Source organism: Sminthopsis crassicaudata, chromosome 2 (assembly GCF_048593235.1).
Source record: "Sminthopsis crassicaudata isolate SCR6 chromosome 2, ASM4859323v1, whole genome shotgun sequence".
NCBI classification, from domain to species: Eukaryota; Metazoa; Chordata; class Mammalia; order Dasyuromorphia; family Dasyuridae; genus Sminthopsis; species Sminthopsis crassicaudata.
Genome location: NC_133618.1, coordinates 179,659,188 through 179,678,796, shown reverse-complemented (window position 1 = coordinate 179,678,796; position 19,609 = coordinate 179,659,188). Strand labels below are relative to the sequence as shown.

At 32.1% G+C, this 19,609-nt stretch overlaps 2 protein-coding genes across 9 annotated transcripts in view; one reads left to right on the top strand and one right to left on the bottom strand.

Annotated features, from left to right (window-relative positions):
• MCPH1 (microcephalin 1) overlaps nucleotides 1-19,609 on the top strand; it is a 314,170-nt gene that overhangs the window by 164,291 nt on the left and 130,270 nt on the right. The window lies entirely within an intron of this gene.
• The window catches only part of ANGPT2 (angiopoietin 2), a 72,500-nt gene that overhangs the window by 15,858 nt on the left and 37,033 nt on the right, over nucleotides 1-19,609 (bottom strand). For all 4 annotated transcript variants that reach the window (XM_074287952.1, XM_074287953.1, XM_074287955.1 and 1 more), the window contains 4 exons: nucleotides 13,561-13,716; nucleotides 9,485-9,606; nucleotides 3,310-3,542; nucleotides 2,450-2,577 (listed from right to left, as the gene is read on the bottom strand). In XM_074287952.1, coding sequence (XP_074144053.1) covers nucleotides 2,450-2,577; nucleotides 3,310-3,542; nucleotides 9,485-9,606; nucleotides 13,561-13,716 — 639 coding nt within the window. The remainder of the gene's footprint in view (nucleotides 1-2,449; nucleotides 2,578-3,309; nucleotides 3,543-9,484; nucleotides 9,607-13,560; nucleotides 13,717-19,609) is intronic.

Genomic DNA, 19,609 nt, shown 5'->3' with positions numbered 1-19,609 from the left:
TCTTTATTTTAACAAATGAAAATATTTCACTGCTATAACAAATTTATCTTCCTACAAATATTTATACTTAATTAGAAGCTATCATTCAGAGGTTGAATGAAATACATAGGCTGACATTAGAATTTGTGGTTATTCTACAACTTGCGGATAGAGAAGTTAAAAGACTTGTCCAAAGTCTTTCATAGCTAGACTTTGAAGGTAGTTCTTTTCTTTCTGCTGTATCATATATGTAATCATATATGTGAGGGTAAATTTACCCTTCACCTACATAACTTTCTGTTAGCACTGTCTTGTGTTCCTATCCCAACAATTTGCAGTTAAAAAAAAAAAAAAAACTCTTTTACCTGCAGATTCCTACTGCAACATATTTGCCACCCATAAAATTTTACACACATTAACTATAAATATGTCTTGCAATATAACTCACTGCCCCATTATATTAAATTTAAATAAGACAATTATATTTAAAGGATTTTTTTTTCTTTCTACTTTTTCAAATAGAATCTGAGTTAGCACATTTTCCCAAAGTGATCAGTTTATTCTCTTGTCTGGTCCACTATTTGTTTTCTAATGAGAGTTATCATTAAGAATGACAAATATGTAACCTAATAGAGTGCTTGGTGACTCTTCTAGGTTTAGAGAAGCTTCTGCTAAGCTTGCTATTGAATACTCTTGAGTTCTTGAATAAAAACAAAGAACAAAAGTCCATTCCTTTTAACTCTTTTAATTTGGTCTCTATGTGTCTGATAAGGTAAAATATGATTACATAAAAATTGAAATGTTAAATAAATATTAAGTATCTAAGGGTGGTTCAATTATTTGTAAATATAGTCCTATCTAAAGAAAAAGGTACTATTGTGTACTATATCCTTTGTATAGTATACTCTATCCTAATAGAAAGTCTGGAGGCTCTCAGCAAAAATTTTTCAGTCTTGGAACTCTGGTATCAGCACTTTAGTTGATACTTCATCAAAATATATGATTTTATATATATTAAGCAAATCTTAAGAGAATGGGATTGGAGGTTGAATTATTAGTTGAAACAAACAAACAAACCAACCTCAATCATGGCTTTTTAAAGTTAAAAGCCAAGATGACATAATGTTCAAGTAAATCTTTTTAAAACATGTGCCCGTAGACATAAATTAGTTTAAAAAAAATATTCTGATCCATGCACTCTAAAATTCAATTGAGAAATGAAAATGGAAATAAATATTTCTTCTCTTGGATTCAAGAGAGAATTAGATAACAGAGCTAAAATGAATACATTCCTATAAGTTTCCTCATCTTAGAGTTGCCTCATGAACTCCCTGAGGATAAGGGCTGTTATTTACCCCTCTTTGTATTCCCATTGCTAAACATAGTACCTGGCACAAAGTAAGCATTTAATAGATTTTTTTATGGCTAGATCGATGTTAGAGATAATAGAGACCTTTAAAGTCTGGGAGATGTAGAAAAAAAGCAAACTTGAAAGTCTAGAACAAATACAGGTTTTCAACTTTTTAAAATTGTCAAAAAAAAAAAAATCATGCAATAATCAGATCCAACACATCATCCAAAGATTTGGTGCATTTTTCCCTGCTATTTAACATATGTACCCCTTTGCCATCTTTCCTCCATCTTCAGCTGTTCATCTTTATCTGTTAATACCAAGCTCAAATATTACCATGAAGTCTTTCTTTGTCTTCCAGTGGTGATCCTTTCTCTCCCAGAATAGCTTTTTTATCTTCCTTATACACTTATTTTATATCATTTTGTATTATGCTTATTTGTGTGTCTGTGATATCCTTTTGATAGTTGGTAAGGTTATGAGGACACAAATCGTATATTGTTTAATCTTTGTAAGAGCATATCCCAGTACTTTGCCAAAAGTATACACATGGCAGCATTATCTTTAGAAATGAATGGGATACAGGTTATTTTTATCTTCTGAATCCAATTCTTCCTTTGCAGCAACAACGACAAAATTCGGTTCTGCACATATATATTGTGCCTAGGATATACTATAACATATTTAATATGTATGGGAATGACTGCCATCTAGGGGAGGGGGTGGAGGGAAAGAGGGGAAAAATTCGGAGCAGAAGGGAGTACAAGGGACAATGTTGTAAAAATTACCCATGCATATGTACTGTCAAAAATGTTATAATTATAAAATTAATTTAAAAAAAAGAAATGAATGGGATGTAGTAATAAAAGTAATCGATAAATCTTATGTTTAAAATACCATTATTTGACATGATAAGTTTAGCACCCAATGACTCTTTATTAATTGTCCAAACTAATGAAGTTAGATTGGCACAATAAGGAAACCAAGTGAGATTTGAGGTTAGTTAGAGAAAGTTGCAAGTCGTGTTACATTGTCATATTGTAGGGGTTGTATTGTTTCTAAAATTTGCTATTTACAACTAGGTAAGTTAAAGTGGGGATAAGAAGAGAAGTAGCTTACCTTGACCTCATCAGTAGAATTAGGAAAAGTTAATGTGTAGATACCATTAGTGGTAAGGCCTGCTCTGAAAGCCTCAGCACAGTCTCTAAAAATGATTTGCTCTTCTTTAGCCACAAAGGAGTTCTTGGCTGCCCAAAAATAAATAAATAAATAAATGAGTGAATAAATAGATGAATAGATAAATAAATAAATGAGAATGGTTGGGAGGCTTATGGTAAGATAAATTATTTTCTCCAACATTTAGATACTCTTAGCCCTAATTCTATATCAATAGCCTCCTTTAATTGTATTTATATTTCTGTTTGAAATGAAAATAACAGAAGGAATGAATATATTGCTACTTTTTAATATTTCAAAGTTATATATTTTAAAAACTATTTTTATGTGAACCTCAAAAAAATATTTTGACAACTGTCACTCATCATCAGCTCATAGTATTGATTATACCTCATACTTAACTTCGATGGGATATTAAATACTATAAAATCCTTTTAAATATGGAAGAGAATTAGGTATAGGGTGGGTCCATCTTTAAGGAGATTTAGTTACATAGTTATAACAGGATACTAGCTAAAAGCAGTATCATCTCTAGCACTGCTCTAAGGGTAAAGTTTTATATTAAGGTTCCCAACACACACACACAAATTTGTGTGTGTGTGTGTGTGTGTGTGTGTGTGTGTGTGTGTGTATATATCTTTTGTATGTTCTCTGTGGTCCAGTATTGAATTCTAGTATTTACGATCCAACAAGTAGAGAAAGATGTTTTGTTGGGAAGATGAGCCTTGTTTTATTTTAATAAGTTGGGAGCATCAGTTATTAATGGCTAATGAGATGTCAAAGCCTTCAATAATGGCACTTACAGTTTGGTGCTGTTATCATGGTTAGCAAGTTGTGGACTGTCTCCATCAGATCGTGTTGCTGCTTTTGAAGAACTGAATTGTTTGCTGTGGCTGTCACTAACTGTTTTTCCAGTTCCTCAATTATAGAATTTTGTCTGGATACTAATACTTGAAGCTGGTCTTTTTCATCTTTTATTGATTGCAGCTGAACTGTATGCTTGTCTTCCATATCAAGTACTTTTTTTTCTAGGAAACTTGTGAGAGAAAGCCAGTGTTAGTATTTTCCAGCTATCACCGGAGCAAAGTACTATACATATACACATAAACACACAAAGTTTAATTTTAATCTAATAACATATTTAGTCAACAGATATTTATTGAATGTGCAAGACACTGTGGAGACATGCCAAGAATTGTAAGACACACTCCTGCCTTCAAGTAGCTTCTATTGTAATTGGTGAGCTAGGCATGATAGTGAAAATAGCATTAAGCTCAGTATAATAATAATTGTTAAGTTTTGAGTTAAGAGGAAAGAGAGCTTTGAGCGTATGTGTGGTGGGAGAAAGGGAATAATATAGTCAGGGAGACCCTCATGGAAAAGGAGGAATGTCATTTAAGTCTTTAAAAAGTAGGTAAGAGTTTAAGCTTTCTCCTTATACCATTTCTAACTGCCTTATTTATCTTAATTTGACTTGCTTTTTTTCCAGATAATGCCATCATACAGAAACTCACATTTAATCTTTCAACTTGTAATTCTGAACTTATCTTGTTGCTTAAAGAACTTTTATATTTTAACAATATCACTAAAGCTACATTACAATAAATTATGGTTTGAAGTTGAATATCTTATTTTCCCAAAATAAAATTAACAGCCCTTCACAAATAACATTATAAAAATGGACTTCAAGACACTGCTAAATTGGTTTCAGAATAATTTGGTTCATTTACTTGATTTAACAAAGACCATTAATTAAAAGTAAACTTAATTTTAAACTGGAAGTGTTTCCTGTTAGTTAAAATAGAATGGATGTTTCCAAGTGAGTATTGTTCATATGTCTACTGAACTTTTAAGAATGTTAATTGTTTCCCCGGAATACACACAAAGGCTTGGTAAGTGTGGTTGACAGAAATTCTTCAAAAATAGGATGTAATAGAAATATTGGATACTTTGACCTTTAATTATAAGGTCTGTTTTCTATGTTTTTTTTTTAAATTCCTACATTTTTCAGCAATTAAGCATTTTCTAGTAACTGTAGAGGGGAAAGAAATCAACAAAGGTTCCTTTTGCTCTCAGTCTGTCATTCTAAACTGTGGCATTTGAAAACTGAACAATTATCTTGATCTCAGAATAAAATCCTATTTGTACAAAGGCCACTAATGAAACTTCAAGATACAGAATCAAAAAATGTAAAAATGAACATTGTGTTAGAACCTGAAAACAGCTCCTTTTTTTTAAACTCTAAAATTTATTAAAAATAAAATTATATATTTCATATGAGGGAGGTTTCCTTGGAAAAATTTGCTTTTGGAAGAAGAGAAAATCCTCTATTACTGTGACTTTTAGGTTAATTTGTATGTCATTTTTTATTATAATAAAAATTATAGTATGTTCAAATTCAAAACTTATTTTATGGGTCCTTAAAAAATCATTGACAGATCTTTCAAGCTCAAGTTCAGAATGTTACAATCATATCTTATTAACCTTCTGGAGGAAATTTGGGAAGGAAGAATTTTTCCTTAATTGCACACTAGATTTCTTTAATATGGATGTTTATCCATGCACATTCATAAGTATGAGAAAATTAAAATTATTTAAACTTCTTTCTATTTTCTTCATTTACTCTTGAACTCCTTACAACTAGCAGCTAAACATACCATACTTCTGAAGCTAATAATCTCTTAATTGCTAAATCTAGTTGCTTTTTTTCAAAAGTTGACCTTTTTGTAAATTTCAAAACTATTGATCACTTTGTCCTTCTTTTTGATATTCTTCTTCCCTGGTTTCCATGATACTTTATCCTTCTGACTTGTCTCCTATCAAGCATATGGGGCAGCCTATTCAAAATCATGGAGGTGAGGTATGGAATGTTGAGTTTGGTGACAAAACAAGTAGGACAGTTTGATTGGATTGTAGTGTATGACAGAAAATATTGTGAAATAAATCTTGGGAGGTAGGCTTGACTCAAGTTAGGAAAGGCAAAATAAGATATTTACATTTGTATTCTATCTTAGAGGTAATAAAGAGGCACTGAAATTTCTTGAGCAAGGAAATGATATCACCTGACCATTTCTTTAGGAAGATTTTTTTTGGGTTAGTTTTTTGGAGGATTGATTAGGGAAAAGAGGGACTAAAAGTAGGGAAGTCAATTGGAAAACAAGTGCAACAATATAAGGGAAAGTTTTGAAGGCCCAAACTAGAATGATTATCATGGAAAGTGAAGGAATGAAACAAATGTGAGAAATATTTTGAACACAGAATGGCCAAGATTTGGCAACTGATTATATGTGGGTGATAAAGTATGGGAAAAGCAGAGACTTGTAAAACTGGAAAGATAATAGTACAACAGGAACAGGGAAGTATGGCAGGATATATACTGAGCATTTAGAAGAAAAGACAGTAAGTTCTATTTTGGAATGTAGAGTTTGAGAAAGTGAGAGTGGGCAAGTAGGCACTTAATTTGCAATACAGGATTAGAATTCAGAAAAGATTAAATCCAGTTATATAAATTTGGGAGTTAACAGAGAAAGTATAGTTAAACCTATAATGCCTGATGAAATCACAAAAACAATAGAGAACAGTCGTGAGCAGAGACTTGAGGACCACCCACCTACAGTAGGAAACTAGGAGAGTAGAAGGATGATTCAGAACAAATCAAAATCAAAATTTAAATTATTAAGAAACTTGAGTGAAGAGAAAATATTCGAGAGGAAGTAATGATCAACAGAGCCAAAAGCTGTAAGAAGAATAAGGATTTATCAATTATAAGATTGTTAGTAACCTTAGAAAAAGCAAGAGCTGTGACTGGAAGCCAGATTTCCAAGGCTTAAAAAGTAAGCTGAATTTGAGGAAATGGACAAAATGAATATAAAAGGTTTTTTCTTTTCTTTTTTTTTTAATTGAAAGTAAAAAAAAAATTTAATTAATTTTATAATTATAACATTTTTTGACAGTACATATGTATAGGTAATTTTTTACAACATTATCCCTTGTACCCCTTCTGTTCTGAATTTTTCCCCTCCTTACCTCCACCCTCTCCCCTAGATGGTTAAATGTGTTATAGTATATCCTAGGTACAATATATATGTGCAGAACTGAATTTTGTTGTTGTTGTTGCAAAGGAAGAATTGGATTCGGAAGGTAAAAATAATAAAAGGCTTTTTCTAAGAGAGATAGGGGATAACAATTTCTAGTTAAGGAGTTGGGGGGAGGAGGTTGGTTTGTTTTCATCATGAAAACTCTAGACATACTTAAAGACATAGGGAAAAAACCTATAGATAAGGAGAGATTAAGATGTTTTGAAGAATCTGATGAAAAGGGATCACTTGCAGGAAAGAGAGGGAATTAAGCATACAAAGAAAAAGGACTTAGCAGGAAGAAGGTCACCAGATTTTGGAACTGAAGAGACAAGATGACATGAGATAGAGGGGAAGAAAAAGCAATAAGCATTTATATAATACCTAATGTGTGCCAAGTATTGTACTAAGCACTTTATAAATATTATCTCATTTGATCTCAGAACAATCCTTCCAGGTAGGAGCTGTTGTGTTTTTTTTTTTTTTTCCTTTTTACAATTGAGGAAACTGAGGTAGACAGGGATGAAGTGATTTGTCCAAGGCCACACACCTCATAAATGTCTGAGGCTGAATTGGAACTCCAATTGGATTTCCTGACTCCAAACCCAGTTCTGTCCACTCTGCTACCTCGATACCTTAAGGATACTAACATTCAGAGGATTATAAATCTGAAAATGGAGAAGATCTTAGAGGTCATCTAGCCTTGTTTTGCAAATGAGGAAACTGAGGCCTTAGGAGGTTAAATAACTTACTCATAGCCTTCTGTGGGCAAGTCACTATTAGGATTTTAATCAAATTTCCCTGAAACCAGAGCCAGTGCTATTCCCATGGTATCATGTTGCCCCATTATTTTTTAATAGGGCTGAAGATAAGAAGTAGAAGTTCATATTTGCTGTCCTCTTTCAGAAAATTAGTTGAGACCAACTGCTGGGAGGGCAGGGGAAGGAATAGATGATTTGATAGGAGACTTCTGAAGAAAAGAGAAGGTTTAGAATATTGGTTGTAGGGAATGTGATGGTCAACCAAGGAAGAAAATATTGTAACATTGTAATGAGGTTACATCTGAAATTATATAAAATAACATTAATCTGTTGTAGATCCAGTTAGCATTGTCTTATCATTGGCCCCATCAATGAAGGATAGGGGCAATTTCAATTTTGTATCATTAGTGGCTAGTGCGATGCTTGGTATGAAGTACACATTTAATAAATGTCTGTTGATTCATTTACATATTCTCCATTCTTCATTGCACGTGAACTTACTTTCAACTGTTTGGGGTATATACAGTATACTTGTCTCTCACTTTTGGCCTTTGCATAAGTGGTATCAAATATCTGGAATACACTTCTTCCTTACTTGTGTCTATCAGAATCCCTAGCTTCCTTCAAACTAGCTCTCATTTACTACCACCTACATGCCACCTTTCTTGATCTCTACTCACTTATCTAATTATTGGTATTCTCTCCCTCTTGAAATTACTTTGTATTTGCTTACTTTTTGTACATATTGGATTCCTCAATTGTGCTCTAAGGCAGCTAGTGATGGCTTGGGTAGAGTTTTGGGTCTGGAATCAGAAGACCTGAGTTCTTCAGACGCTTACTAGCAAGTCACTTAACCTCTCTTTGCCTCAGTTACCTCAGCTGTATAATGAAGATAATTATAGCATCTCACAAGGTTGTTATGAGGATTAAATGTGACAATATTTGTAAACAGCACAGCACAATGCCCAACACTTGATACACATTATACATACTCCTCTTTCCATTCCCCTAATAAATGTTGAGGTTTTTTTTAATTGAATAAATCACTTTTGAAGTTTTTTTTTTATTCTGGCTCCATATCAGTTCTCATGGTTGTTCTTTCTTTTCTGCTCTGGTTATTATAACCATAATTCAAATCAATATCTTTTACTTCAGTTATTCTAGTAATGTTCTAATTGGACTTCTTGCTCCTACTTACATCCCTTCTTTAATTTGTCCTCCTAATTGCTGTCCAAGCCTATTCCTATTCCTAGCCTATCACTCTTATCAGATAAAAATATTCAAATGATAATTCAATAAAGTTTGAACTTTTGGTTCTGATATTCAAGGCTCTTCACAAATTGGCTTCATTCTACCTACTCATCTCATAGTAGGCCTTTTCCCTTAGTCTACATTTGAGAGAAGTTGGACTGTTCTCCCTGATTCTCCCATATCTTTGCCTTTCTTCCCATCACTTCTTCCCTATGTCTAAGCAAATGCACACAATTCTTTCATTAAGCTGATCCAAATCTAGCTCATCTGTCACTTTCTAAATATCTTTTCAAGGTGATACCTTCTCTTCCAGTGTTTCATACTTTTTTTGGATCCTCCGTTCTATTTGGTACATTTTTGTCTTTAATAATAACATCTAGTATTCATATAGCATCTTTTGTATGGCAGCACTGTGCTAAACACTTGACAAATATTTCATTTGATCCTCACAACAGGTAAGTGCTATTATTATCCCCATTTTGCAGATAAGGAAAATGAGGCAAAAAGAAGTAACTTATCCAGAATCACACAACTAGGAAGTGTTTGAGCTATGTTTGAACTCAAGACTAATAGATGTCAGGCCTAATAGTTGATCTAAATAGCTGTCATGTAGTATATATGCATCATAGTTAATTACCCTATCTATTCTATCCTAACATACATATGCTATGATTCATAGTTATTTTGAGCCCTACTCTTCTCACCTATGCTCCCAATTAAATTGTAGGATTTCTGAGATGAGAATCCCTTTCAGCTCTTTCATTATATTCCAGTGCTTAGTTCAAACCCTTAGCACAGTAGGTCTTCAATAAATTGTTGAGTCCACAATTGTCCATTGAATTGAACACTGATTTCTAACATTGTTTAAAAATCATAGTTTATTTTGTTACCTGTTTTTGTCTTGAAGCTTGGTTATTTCGCTGGTCTGATCTAAGATCTGTTTTTCCAATTTATTTGTAGAAAGGGAATGCTCCAAAAGCTGAAGTTCAAGTCGGGTTGTCTGATTCAGTACCTAGATGAACAAAAATAAAATGTGGAATTCTCTTGAAAATTCTGCAAAACTAGCTGCCCTTTTATTAATTTTTATTCCTAGAAATGAGAAAGTGTTACTTGAAATACATATTTATCCAGTTTTTCCATGTGAAATATTGTCTATTTTTTATCACTCTAATACTGAATCAATGCAAAGATTTAATGAAGTCTTATTTTCAGAGCATATTAAATAATAATATCTTTTTACATTATTTTAAGAAAATGTTTTATTTGTTTTGTTTTGCCCCTGATGTTATGGCATGTAAGTCCTAGTGTATAAAGCACTAGACTTGGAGTCAGAAAGACCCAAGTTCAAATCCAGTCTCAGACACTTTCTATGCCACCTTAGGTAAATCATTTCAGGGCAGGAAAAGTTTTAAAGGAGTGAGCATTTATATAGTACCTGCTTTGAACAAGCTTGTAAGGTAATAGGTACTATAATTATTCATGCTTTACCTCTATTAGCTCCAATTTCCCCTTTAGAAAAAAATGAAAATATCTTCAGTAAATATGTCCATTGAAAATGGATATATTTAGAATGTAGGAAAAATTTACATTTGAATAAGAAAGGGAATGCTTTTTCTTTAATTTCAGCTGAATTTAAAAGGATGACTTTTGTTCATTACAGAATATATTATATACAATATATAGTCAGCATTTCATTGAAAGTATTTCCTCATTTGTGTTTCTTTGGCCAAATTCTTTTTTTTTTTTTTAATAAATAAAAAAATAAAATCCCCATCAATTAGGAAATAATAAAATTGCCATAGAAGTTGATTTTTTTCTGCTTTGTGGGAAGTACAGATGTATATTCTCTAGACAATATCACTTTTCTCATTGTATTCAAATATCTCTGCAGACTTTTTTAATTCATCAGTATTTGGCTACTGTTGGCAGGAAGAATTGGTTACTCACATCCTCTCAGTTAATGGTCATTCAGGACATGATTTCACACTTAAGTGTAATTCATAATTGTTGCCAAAGAATCCGTCCTTGAAAGAGCAATTGTTTGGTTTATACCTTTATGTTGTTAGCTAAACCCTTACCCTAGTCACAGAGAGACAATGTACCATTTCAGGGATGGTCTTGTACTTCAAAGCAAAAAGAAATCAAGTTGATGCCATAAAAACCTTATTGTGAATGAATAAAGCCATTCCAACACAATGGTTTTGCTTTTGTTATTGACACCTGGGATGTAGATTTAGTCTACTTCTAATTTGAGCCTAAATATTTTACCGTGTAGAATTTTAAAGGGAAATGGGGAAATCACATCATTTTCTTAAGAGTTTCAAATTCTATGAAATGTTCCTATTTTGGTACAAGATCTAGAAATTGAGATTAGGATTTATTCACTTTGCCCTATCTGAATTATGCATTTTAAAAATCCACATCAATAATATCTAAATGATTTCTATTAATATTTCTTAAAAATTATCAACTCTTCAAACATTTTCATAATGAATCATTTTTGCTCATTATTTGAAAAAGTAATACACAACTTTCCTGACTTCTTCAACTATTAGTGTTCTCCCTCTCATACTCATACTGGTTTGTATTTTATTAGGCAGCTAAGTGATGCCATGTGTCAAATGTTAGAAAGATCTGAGTCCAGATCTAGTCCCACACTAACCTAGCTATGTGACTTTGATCAAGTCATTTAACCTATTTTTACTTCAGTTTCCTCATCTGTAAAATGGGAAATAATGATGGCATCTCCCTCACAGGATTGATGTGAAGATCAAACCTTATTTGTAAAGTACCTACATCAGTATTTGGCACATATTAGACTGTGTATACAAATGCTTGTTCCTTTCCCTTCCTCCTGACTCCTTCTCATTTTTGTTCCATACTCTAGTGAAGAAGCAATTTATATTGTTTTGTTATTTGGATGAATTTTCTTTAAATATATTATCTTAAACTTACATCAGAATAGTTTAGCCATTTCTGTGCTTTAGCATTTCTGCTTTTCTTAACCAAAAGTATGATATAATGGTCAGATTTTCATTTGGAGAAAGAAGATATGTGAATCCCTGTTCTTCCAGTGTGACACTAAACAACTGTTTAATCTCTGGGCTTCAGTTCTTTATCTGTAAAAATGAGGGGTTTGGGGTAGATGGCTTCCAAGATTCTTTCCGACTCTGCAATCCAATGATCTGTGATTTCAAAATAATTTTGTAATATGTCAACTTGGAGATTTCATTGTACATTTCTTTCTTAAAGCATTTGTACAACTTCTCAAAATATAATAAAACCCAGCCTAAGTTTCTGAGACTTCTGTCTTGGCCCTTTTCCCAAAACAGACATTCCTCCCTTTTTCTTTTTTTTTTTGAGGCTGGGGTTAAGTGACTTGCCCAGGGTCACACAGCTAGGAAGTGTTAAGTGTCTGAGATCAGATTTGAACTCTGGTCCTCCTGAATTCAGGGCTGGTGTTCTAACCACTGCGCCACTTAGCTGCCCCCCATTCCTCCCTTTTTCTATCTTTCAACCAGTATACTGTGTATAACAAAACATTCCCTGTAGATGCCATAATATCAGTTAATTTATAATTAATAAATCAGCATTTATTAAGCACTAGCCATGTTTGGGACATTATGCAAATGCCAGTATTACAAAAATTGAAACTATCCCTCCTTTAGGTAGCTTACATTTTGCATGTGGTTGGGGGGGGGGGAAAGGATGTGACATTATAATTTGTACACATATAAGTAAATATAGAATAAAGACAAGATGTTGTTAATGGGTAATCTTTCTCAGGCATCAGGAAATTTCTCATGAAAGCAGTAAGTTAATATTTCAAAAAAATCTTGTCATGGTACCCTTATCAATGATTGCTTTTTAAATCAGTAATTTCATGGTAAAGAAAACTCTGGATAGGAAAATTTTCTTTACCAACAAAGATCAGCCTTATTCTGTAATTTACAGTATCAGTTGTTTAAAAGACTAAGTTTAAAGGACTCTGAGAGGTAAGATGAATTGTCTAATATATGTCAAAGACAAAAGGAGAACTTAATTTTTCCTGACTCCAAAACTGGCTCTTTACCAATTAAGTCATGCTATATTTCCAATGACCTTTAAAACATCTGATTTATGGAATTTCATAAATCTACATCTACATTGTTATTCTCAAAGAATTCAAATAGAGTAAAGCTTACTTTTTTCACAATCTTATTACTTGCTAACTCAAAGTGAACCATCAGAAGCTATCTTTAAGCTTTTTCTTAGAGACTTAAGCCTAACAAATCTTTCCATATCTTACATATAAATTTTGCCTTTTCATACTTAGGAATACTACCTGATACTTGTTGACTTTCATGTATTTAAAAAAAAAACAAAACACCACCACAAAAACTGATTTTTTAAAAATTTGTCATATTTATTTTGTGTACTATTTCAGTATTATATCTGAATTGTAATTCTTTAGTCAAATTCATTATAGCCTGCCTATTAATAAATTGGCCATATCAATTGACTAAGATTGAGAGAATTTCCAACTTCTGGACTTAGTTCAAACTTGAAGTTTATAGCCAATGAAGATTAAATAAGGCAAAATAGAAAATCTTAAAAACTTGGAGCTATCCTTTCTTACCACTATTAACTTATAATCATGTAATCTAGAAAACACGGTTATGTTATATGTATTAGAGTTCAGTTTGTATATGCATTTATTTAAGTAAACAAAAATATAGATACTATTTGGGCATTCTATTTTAAATATGTGGTCATTCAAATTATGTAAAAATAGCAATGGAATCATATTATTATATATTATATAATGGAATTATAATTTGGTTATATGTGAATCCATTTAAAGTTTTTTTCTGATTTTAGTCTAGACTTTCAGTTTCTTTAAATTAATGTAAAGTCATGCTGCATCATCCATACAATGATATATTTACAGTGGGTGAATCATTTGTGATTATAATTTCTTACTTACTTGGGCTTCAACATCTGTTAGTTTTCGAGTCTGCTCAGCTGTTTGATTTAATAGGTTTGTTCCTATTTCAATCATTACTGCAGTCTGATTCTGTACAGCATTCTGTTGTATCTCTACCATTTCTTTCTTCATATTATCCTGGATATAATTCTCAAGCTGTAGTAGAAAAAACATTAAGGCAGACAGATTTTTTTATTATTATTATTTCAGCCTTAGAGCTCACATGATCATAAATCTTATTTTCAAATGTTTATCATAGGATCATAGAATTAAAACCAGGAGGCACTTCCCATGGTCAACCAATCTAGCCCTCTTATAGTCCTATTGAGGTAAAGAAAAAATAAAAGTTGACTAAGGTCACATGGTTAGAAATAGCAGAGCCTTCCTTAGAACAAAGAAGCTCAATCCAGAACTGCTGTCATCCTTTTATGCTCTTTTATCATCATAAAGGTCTTTTGATTTGCTGTAGTTTGAAGTCTTGCCTTTTGAAGGCCATTTTCAAGTGTATTGTTTTGGTATGAGCATTTCAGATCATTGAATTATAGCACTGCATTTTTAGGGGGAACCTCAGAAGTTTTCTAATCCAATCCTGACCAATATGTGACTCTCTTTTTTAGTATCTCTGCTCAATGGTCATCTAGCCTCTACTTGAAGTCTTGGGAATTCACTACTTATTCTTTAAAAGAACAAAAATAATTTGTTGATACTAAAATTACATTTTTTTAATCCAATTTAGGTGGGAAAGGATGCAACGCTTTGGAAATTTACTATGTATTTACAGGTTTGGGGAGTGACAAAAATATATTTTGTTGGTTGTGTTCATCTCATGTATTCATCTTCTTAAATTAAAATAACCAGTTATTCTTTTCATACTGTTACATGATAGCCAATAAATGTTTTTAACTTTAAATTAAGTGGGGAAAAAAATACTTAGCTTTAGGAGTTTGATTCTCAGTCCAGCTCCCTACTCCAAACCAATACTACTCAAATTCCCTCAGAGGGACCATTCTGTAACGATTGACAACAACCACTTATTTTCTTACCTGCCCCAAACCTCTGATGTCTTGGCCATCTTCCTATCATGTTTCCTTTGTGTATACTTACCCAAATTAATATTAATATTGCTTCTGGAAAAGGTGTATCAGTTAACTGTGTATTTACCATCTCTACAAACAAAATATCCTTCTCTGGTCACCACTCACAAATATGTTGGCTTTCTCTATTAGAATGTAAACTCCTGAATGACAGGGATAGTATTTTATTTTAATGTTTAATAAATTCTATTTCATTCATTCATTCACTTTATATGCATATTCATCTACTCTTTTAAAGACATAAGTTGTTTAAAATTAAACTGAACTACTGAAATTGTGTTTAGTTTTTTCCTAACAAATTGAAATATTAGATTTAATATCTGATTGCTATAATGGGTTTGAAATGTCATATATTTTTCCTTTTAACCCAACTTTGGGGTTAAAGTAAGTTATGACCTTAAGAGAAATAGTTCGATAAGTACCTTTAAAATGAGATCAAAGAACAACAAATTTAAACTGTTAAGACCAGAGAATTAGTACCAATCCTATCTCTGCTACTAACATACATTTGTGACCTTGCACAACTTCTTGTGTCTGGGTCAGTTTAATCCTTTGTAGTAGCACCACAGTGAAGGCTGTTTATTCCAGCAAAGAATAGTCTGGCTTGTATTGATGATGTTTTACTTAATCTTTTCTCACAGTACTTCCTGTCTCTTTCCCCCACGTATTGCCTCACTACTAGGCAGGCGCAGTCCTAAGTTAAATCTTTGTCCCTTTACGCTTCTTCCATTTTCATGAATGAAACAAAACAAAACAGAAACCCAGAATCAGCCCATTGAGATTTCTTCTCTTCCTAGGGAAAATATTTAAGTCAGATCTCCCTAGCTTTATTAGATAATATAGTCTTATTGTAAATGTTCCCTCTACCTCTATCCCTATCCCAATACTTGGTTGCTTTTAAATGAATTCAGTTTAACAAATATTTATGTAATACCTAACAATGCATCAAATATTGTGCTAAATTCTGGGTCTACTTTGATACTTAAATGTATTTGTGAACTTACTGACATGGATTTTCCATCTGTTCATATTTGCAACCTATCCTTGCCTTTACATATCTTTAAAAGTTATATCTGTGGGTAAAAGTTATCCACAACAGAGATTTCATCCATAATTGGGGTGGGGATAGAATTCTTTAGCCTTTTCTACATAACAAAGCTACTAATGGAACTTGTGAACTGGCTGTCATTTGTGCCCTATTATCACTATATATAAGCAACCTGTCCACATCTTTTTCTGGTCATATTTTCCTGAATAATACCTTTTACTCTGCTTTCCTACTAATTTTTTAAATAACATGATGTGAATTACTCACCTATAGTGTACCTTTTCCTTACTTTTTGGTTAATCTATAACTCTAATTCTTTGAACATGTTGGAATTACATGTTTAATAGATAGATTTTGCCAATTTAAGAATATTGTTCTAGGTGGTGCAGTGGATAGAACACCAGCCCTGAAGTCAAGAGGGCCTGAGTTCAAATCTGATCTCAGACACTTGACACTTCTAGCTGTGTGACCCTGGACAGGTCACTTAATCCCAATTGCCTCAGGAAAAAAATAAAATAATAATGATATTGTTGTTAAAAAGGTAGTCATTTGAGCAATATTGTAAAATCAAACAACTTCAAAAGCCGTAAGAATGGATTCACACAATTACCAAACCAGCAATTTAAGAGAACTAATAATGAAGTATGGCACCCTTCCTAATAGAGAATTGACAGATGCAAGGTGAAGATTGAGACATTTATGTTTTGGACATCCAATTCAATTTAGTAAATATTAAGTGTTTTCTATGTGCCAGACACCGTCCTAAATGCTGTGGCTACAAATTAGAAAAAGAAACAGTTCCTGCTCTCAAGAAGCTGATAATTTAAATAGAAGATAATGTACAGAAGGAAGCTGAAAAGAGAAAGGAAAGGAGAGCAGAAGAGGGGACCAAGATGTGTGTGGGGGAGGGACCAGGGAGAATTGGATGATACCATATTCTATGTCGTAGAAACTGATAGAAAACAGAATATTATCTGGAAAGTTCTGAGCCCTCTTCCTTTATAAGAAGTCTTTGGGAGGAATTTATTGTTCCATCCTTCAATCAGAAGAGAGGCAACTGAAGGAGTTCAGAATATTGAGTATCAAAAGCTGAGTCAGTCTGTATGTATGGTCATGTGATTTCAGGTGATTAGTCTATCTTGGTAGAAGCATTAGATGCAATGTAGTGGAAACCAAGAAAATGCCACTAATACAAAATGGTGATTGCACATGGCTAATCAAATATTTATTCTGATTGAATATGAATGTTTTTTACAAGTTTTTTTTTTTCCAAGTAGGAAAGGTGAAAGGAGGGAAATAGATTTTTCATTGGGGAAAAAAAAAACCACTTCACAATTATGACAAATTCTTAAGTAATGAGACTTTTTATTGAATATAGACTATACATGAAAAACTAATAATTTACCATCCTCTATAAAATTTCAAAAATGAGTTAATCTAATCTGATTCTTGAATTTCTAGATTTATTCATATCTTTTTAAAAAAATTCCAGTTAGAATAACCTAGTTAATATCTTCTATACTTAACATGATACTTCTGATCTCTGTGACTTTTCAGAAGCCATCCTCCTGTCTTAGCTGTACTCTATCTTTTCCACCTTCTTTTACAATCCTTAGCTTCCCTTAAATCAGGTACTACCCTTACAGGGAAAAACCTTGTCTGAGATCCCTATTTGTTAATATTCTTGTTCTCTTCAAATTAGCTTGCATTTACCTATCTGTTTTGCATGTTGTATCTCTTAATATTTAATTCAATGAGTATTAAATGTCTTCTATGTCCCAATGGCTGTGGTAACCACAGCGGATAGAAAAACAAAATAGTGAACAATCCCTGTCCTCAAAAACCTTAATTCTACAGAAGAAATTTAATATATTCACAGATAAGTAAATATAAAGTAGATACAAGGAAAATGATGGTAGAGTAATAACAAATGTAATGACTTGAAATTTTCAGTAACAAGGGATTCTAAAAAATGAAATTTAATAAGGAAAGCATAGCGTAACTGGATAATAAAAGTGGATGAGTGCTCAACTTGGAATCAGAAAATTCAAATCCAGCTTCATACACTTACTAATTGTGTCATTTAACCTCTGCCTCACTTTGCTCAGCTGTAATATGGAAATGTAATAGCATCTACTTCATTTGTTGTTGTGAGAACCAAATGAAAGGATAAATGTAAATTGTTTATCAGTATTTGGCATGTAATAGGCATTTTTAAAAAATGTGTGCTTTTGTCAGAAATCCTCAAGGATTGACTTACAATAATGCTTACTCCATAGATTATCAAATGCAGGAAAATGTCTTCTGGCCCAGGGTATAATTAGCTTCTCATAAAAAAAGTGTTGAACAAAAAAACTGCTTTTTCAAAAGTGTTGAATAACTACCAGTGGCATGACCCTTCCATTTGAAACCTACCTTCAAATTGACATCAATCTTTTAATTCTTTGGGCTTTCTCAGTTTTTATCTTGCCCTCTTCTTTCTTATGTTTTGAACATAAGAACTGAATATTATTAAATTTTTAAAAATATATTATTGAGTTGAAGAAAAATTTATACCTATGACATCCCTCCAATCTTACAGTCTTGTCAGAAAAGAAAAGGAAATTAGTCTCAAGTGACCTGGTTCTTTTCACGAAGACATACTGACTCTTAATTATGGTTACCTTATTTTTTATTTCTTAAATATACATACTAAATATGCATTTTATAAAATATAGAATGCATATTCTATATTTCTATTCTATATTTTATAATTTATGTATTTCTATTCTATATTTTATAATTGTTCCAATAATTAAAGTCAAAGTCACCAGATTATAATTTGAAGCAAATCTATAGCTAACATCTTAACTAAGTCACTGTCTAACACTTTTTGGAGTTGATTTAGTAACCCTAAAAAATAGATTTTATCTAATTAGGAAATAAAGTTTTAAAAACTGAATTAAAAACAAGTAGATTTTGAAATACCATGGTAAAGTATTTTTGAACAACATAGAAAATGTTTAAATATAAAATTTCCCTCATTTTTTCTTCCACATGTTCTGAATTATCAAATTTGACAGAAAAAAATAAATTGATTTGCCAAAATGATGGTGCCAGATTAGTCACAATACAGCATTTCTCCATCTATCTTTCCTCCTAGCCAAGATTATTATCATTAGTTTTTACTGCAAAAAAAAAAAAAAAAAAAAAAAAGTAATCTTATAATTGGCAAGAGAAAGAAAAACATGAACAGTTACTTAAATGAAATATATCTTCAACTTTGAGTATTTGTCTCTTACCAACTCATGGTACTGGATGAATGACAGCTTCTATCTAAGCAAACTATAACTTTGTTATACATTTCTATTAATTAGTTTTGTCTATGTGATTGACAAATTAGCAAACCCTCTGAAATTTCCTTTAGAAACATCTTCTCCACCATGTAAAATTAAAAACAAGACATCTCAAATTGTAATTGAGGTTTTATAGAACTAAAGGACTTTCTTGGATTAAAAAAAATTTTTTTTCAGTTGACATTTGATAAGTACCTACTCTGTGTAAAGGAATTTTCTCATTTGCTCAAGATAAAATATTTGCTACATATGTATCATGGGTACACACTATGAGAAATACAAAATAAATATAATAAATAGCCCATTCTCTCCAAGAATTTTTTAGTCTAAGTGAAATAACCTAATTCATCATCTGAAGTCATAGAAATTTTAATGATGGTACCCAGAAATTCAAATGAAAGGAAAAGGTTACAAGTTCTCTCTTTTACTGAGCACAAGATATGGCTCAAATTTTTAACCAGGCATGCAAAAAACAAACAAAAAAAAAAAAACAAAGAAAGCACACAACACAAAACTGATAAAGTACATGGAAAGATATACAGATATAGATAATTAGATATGCTACTTGACTA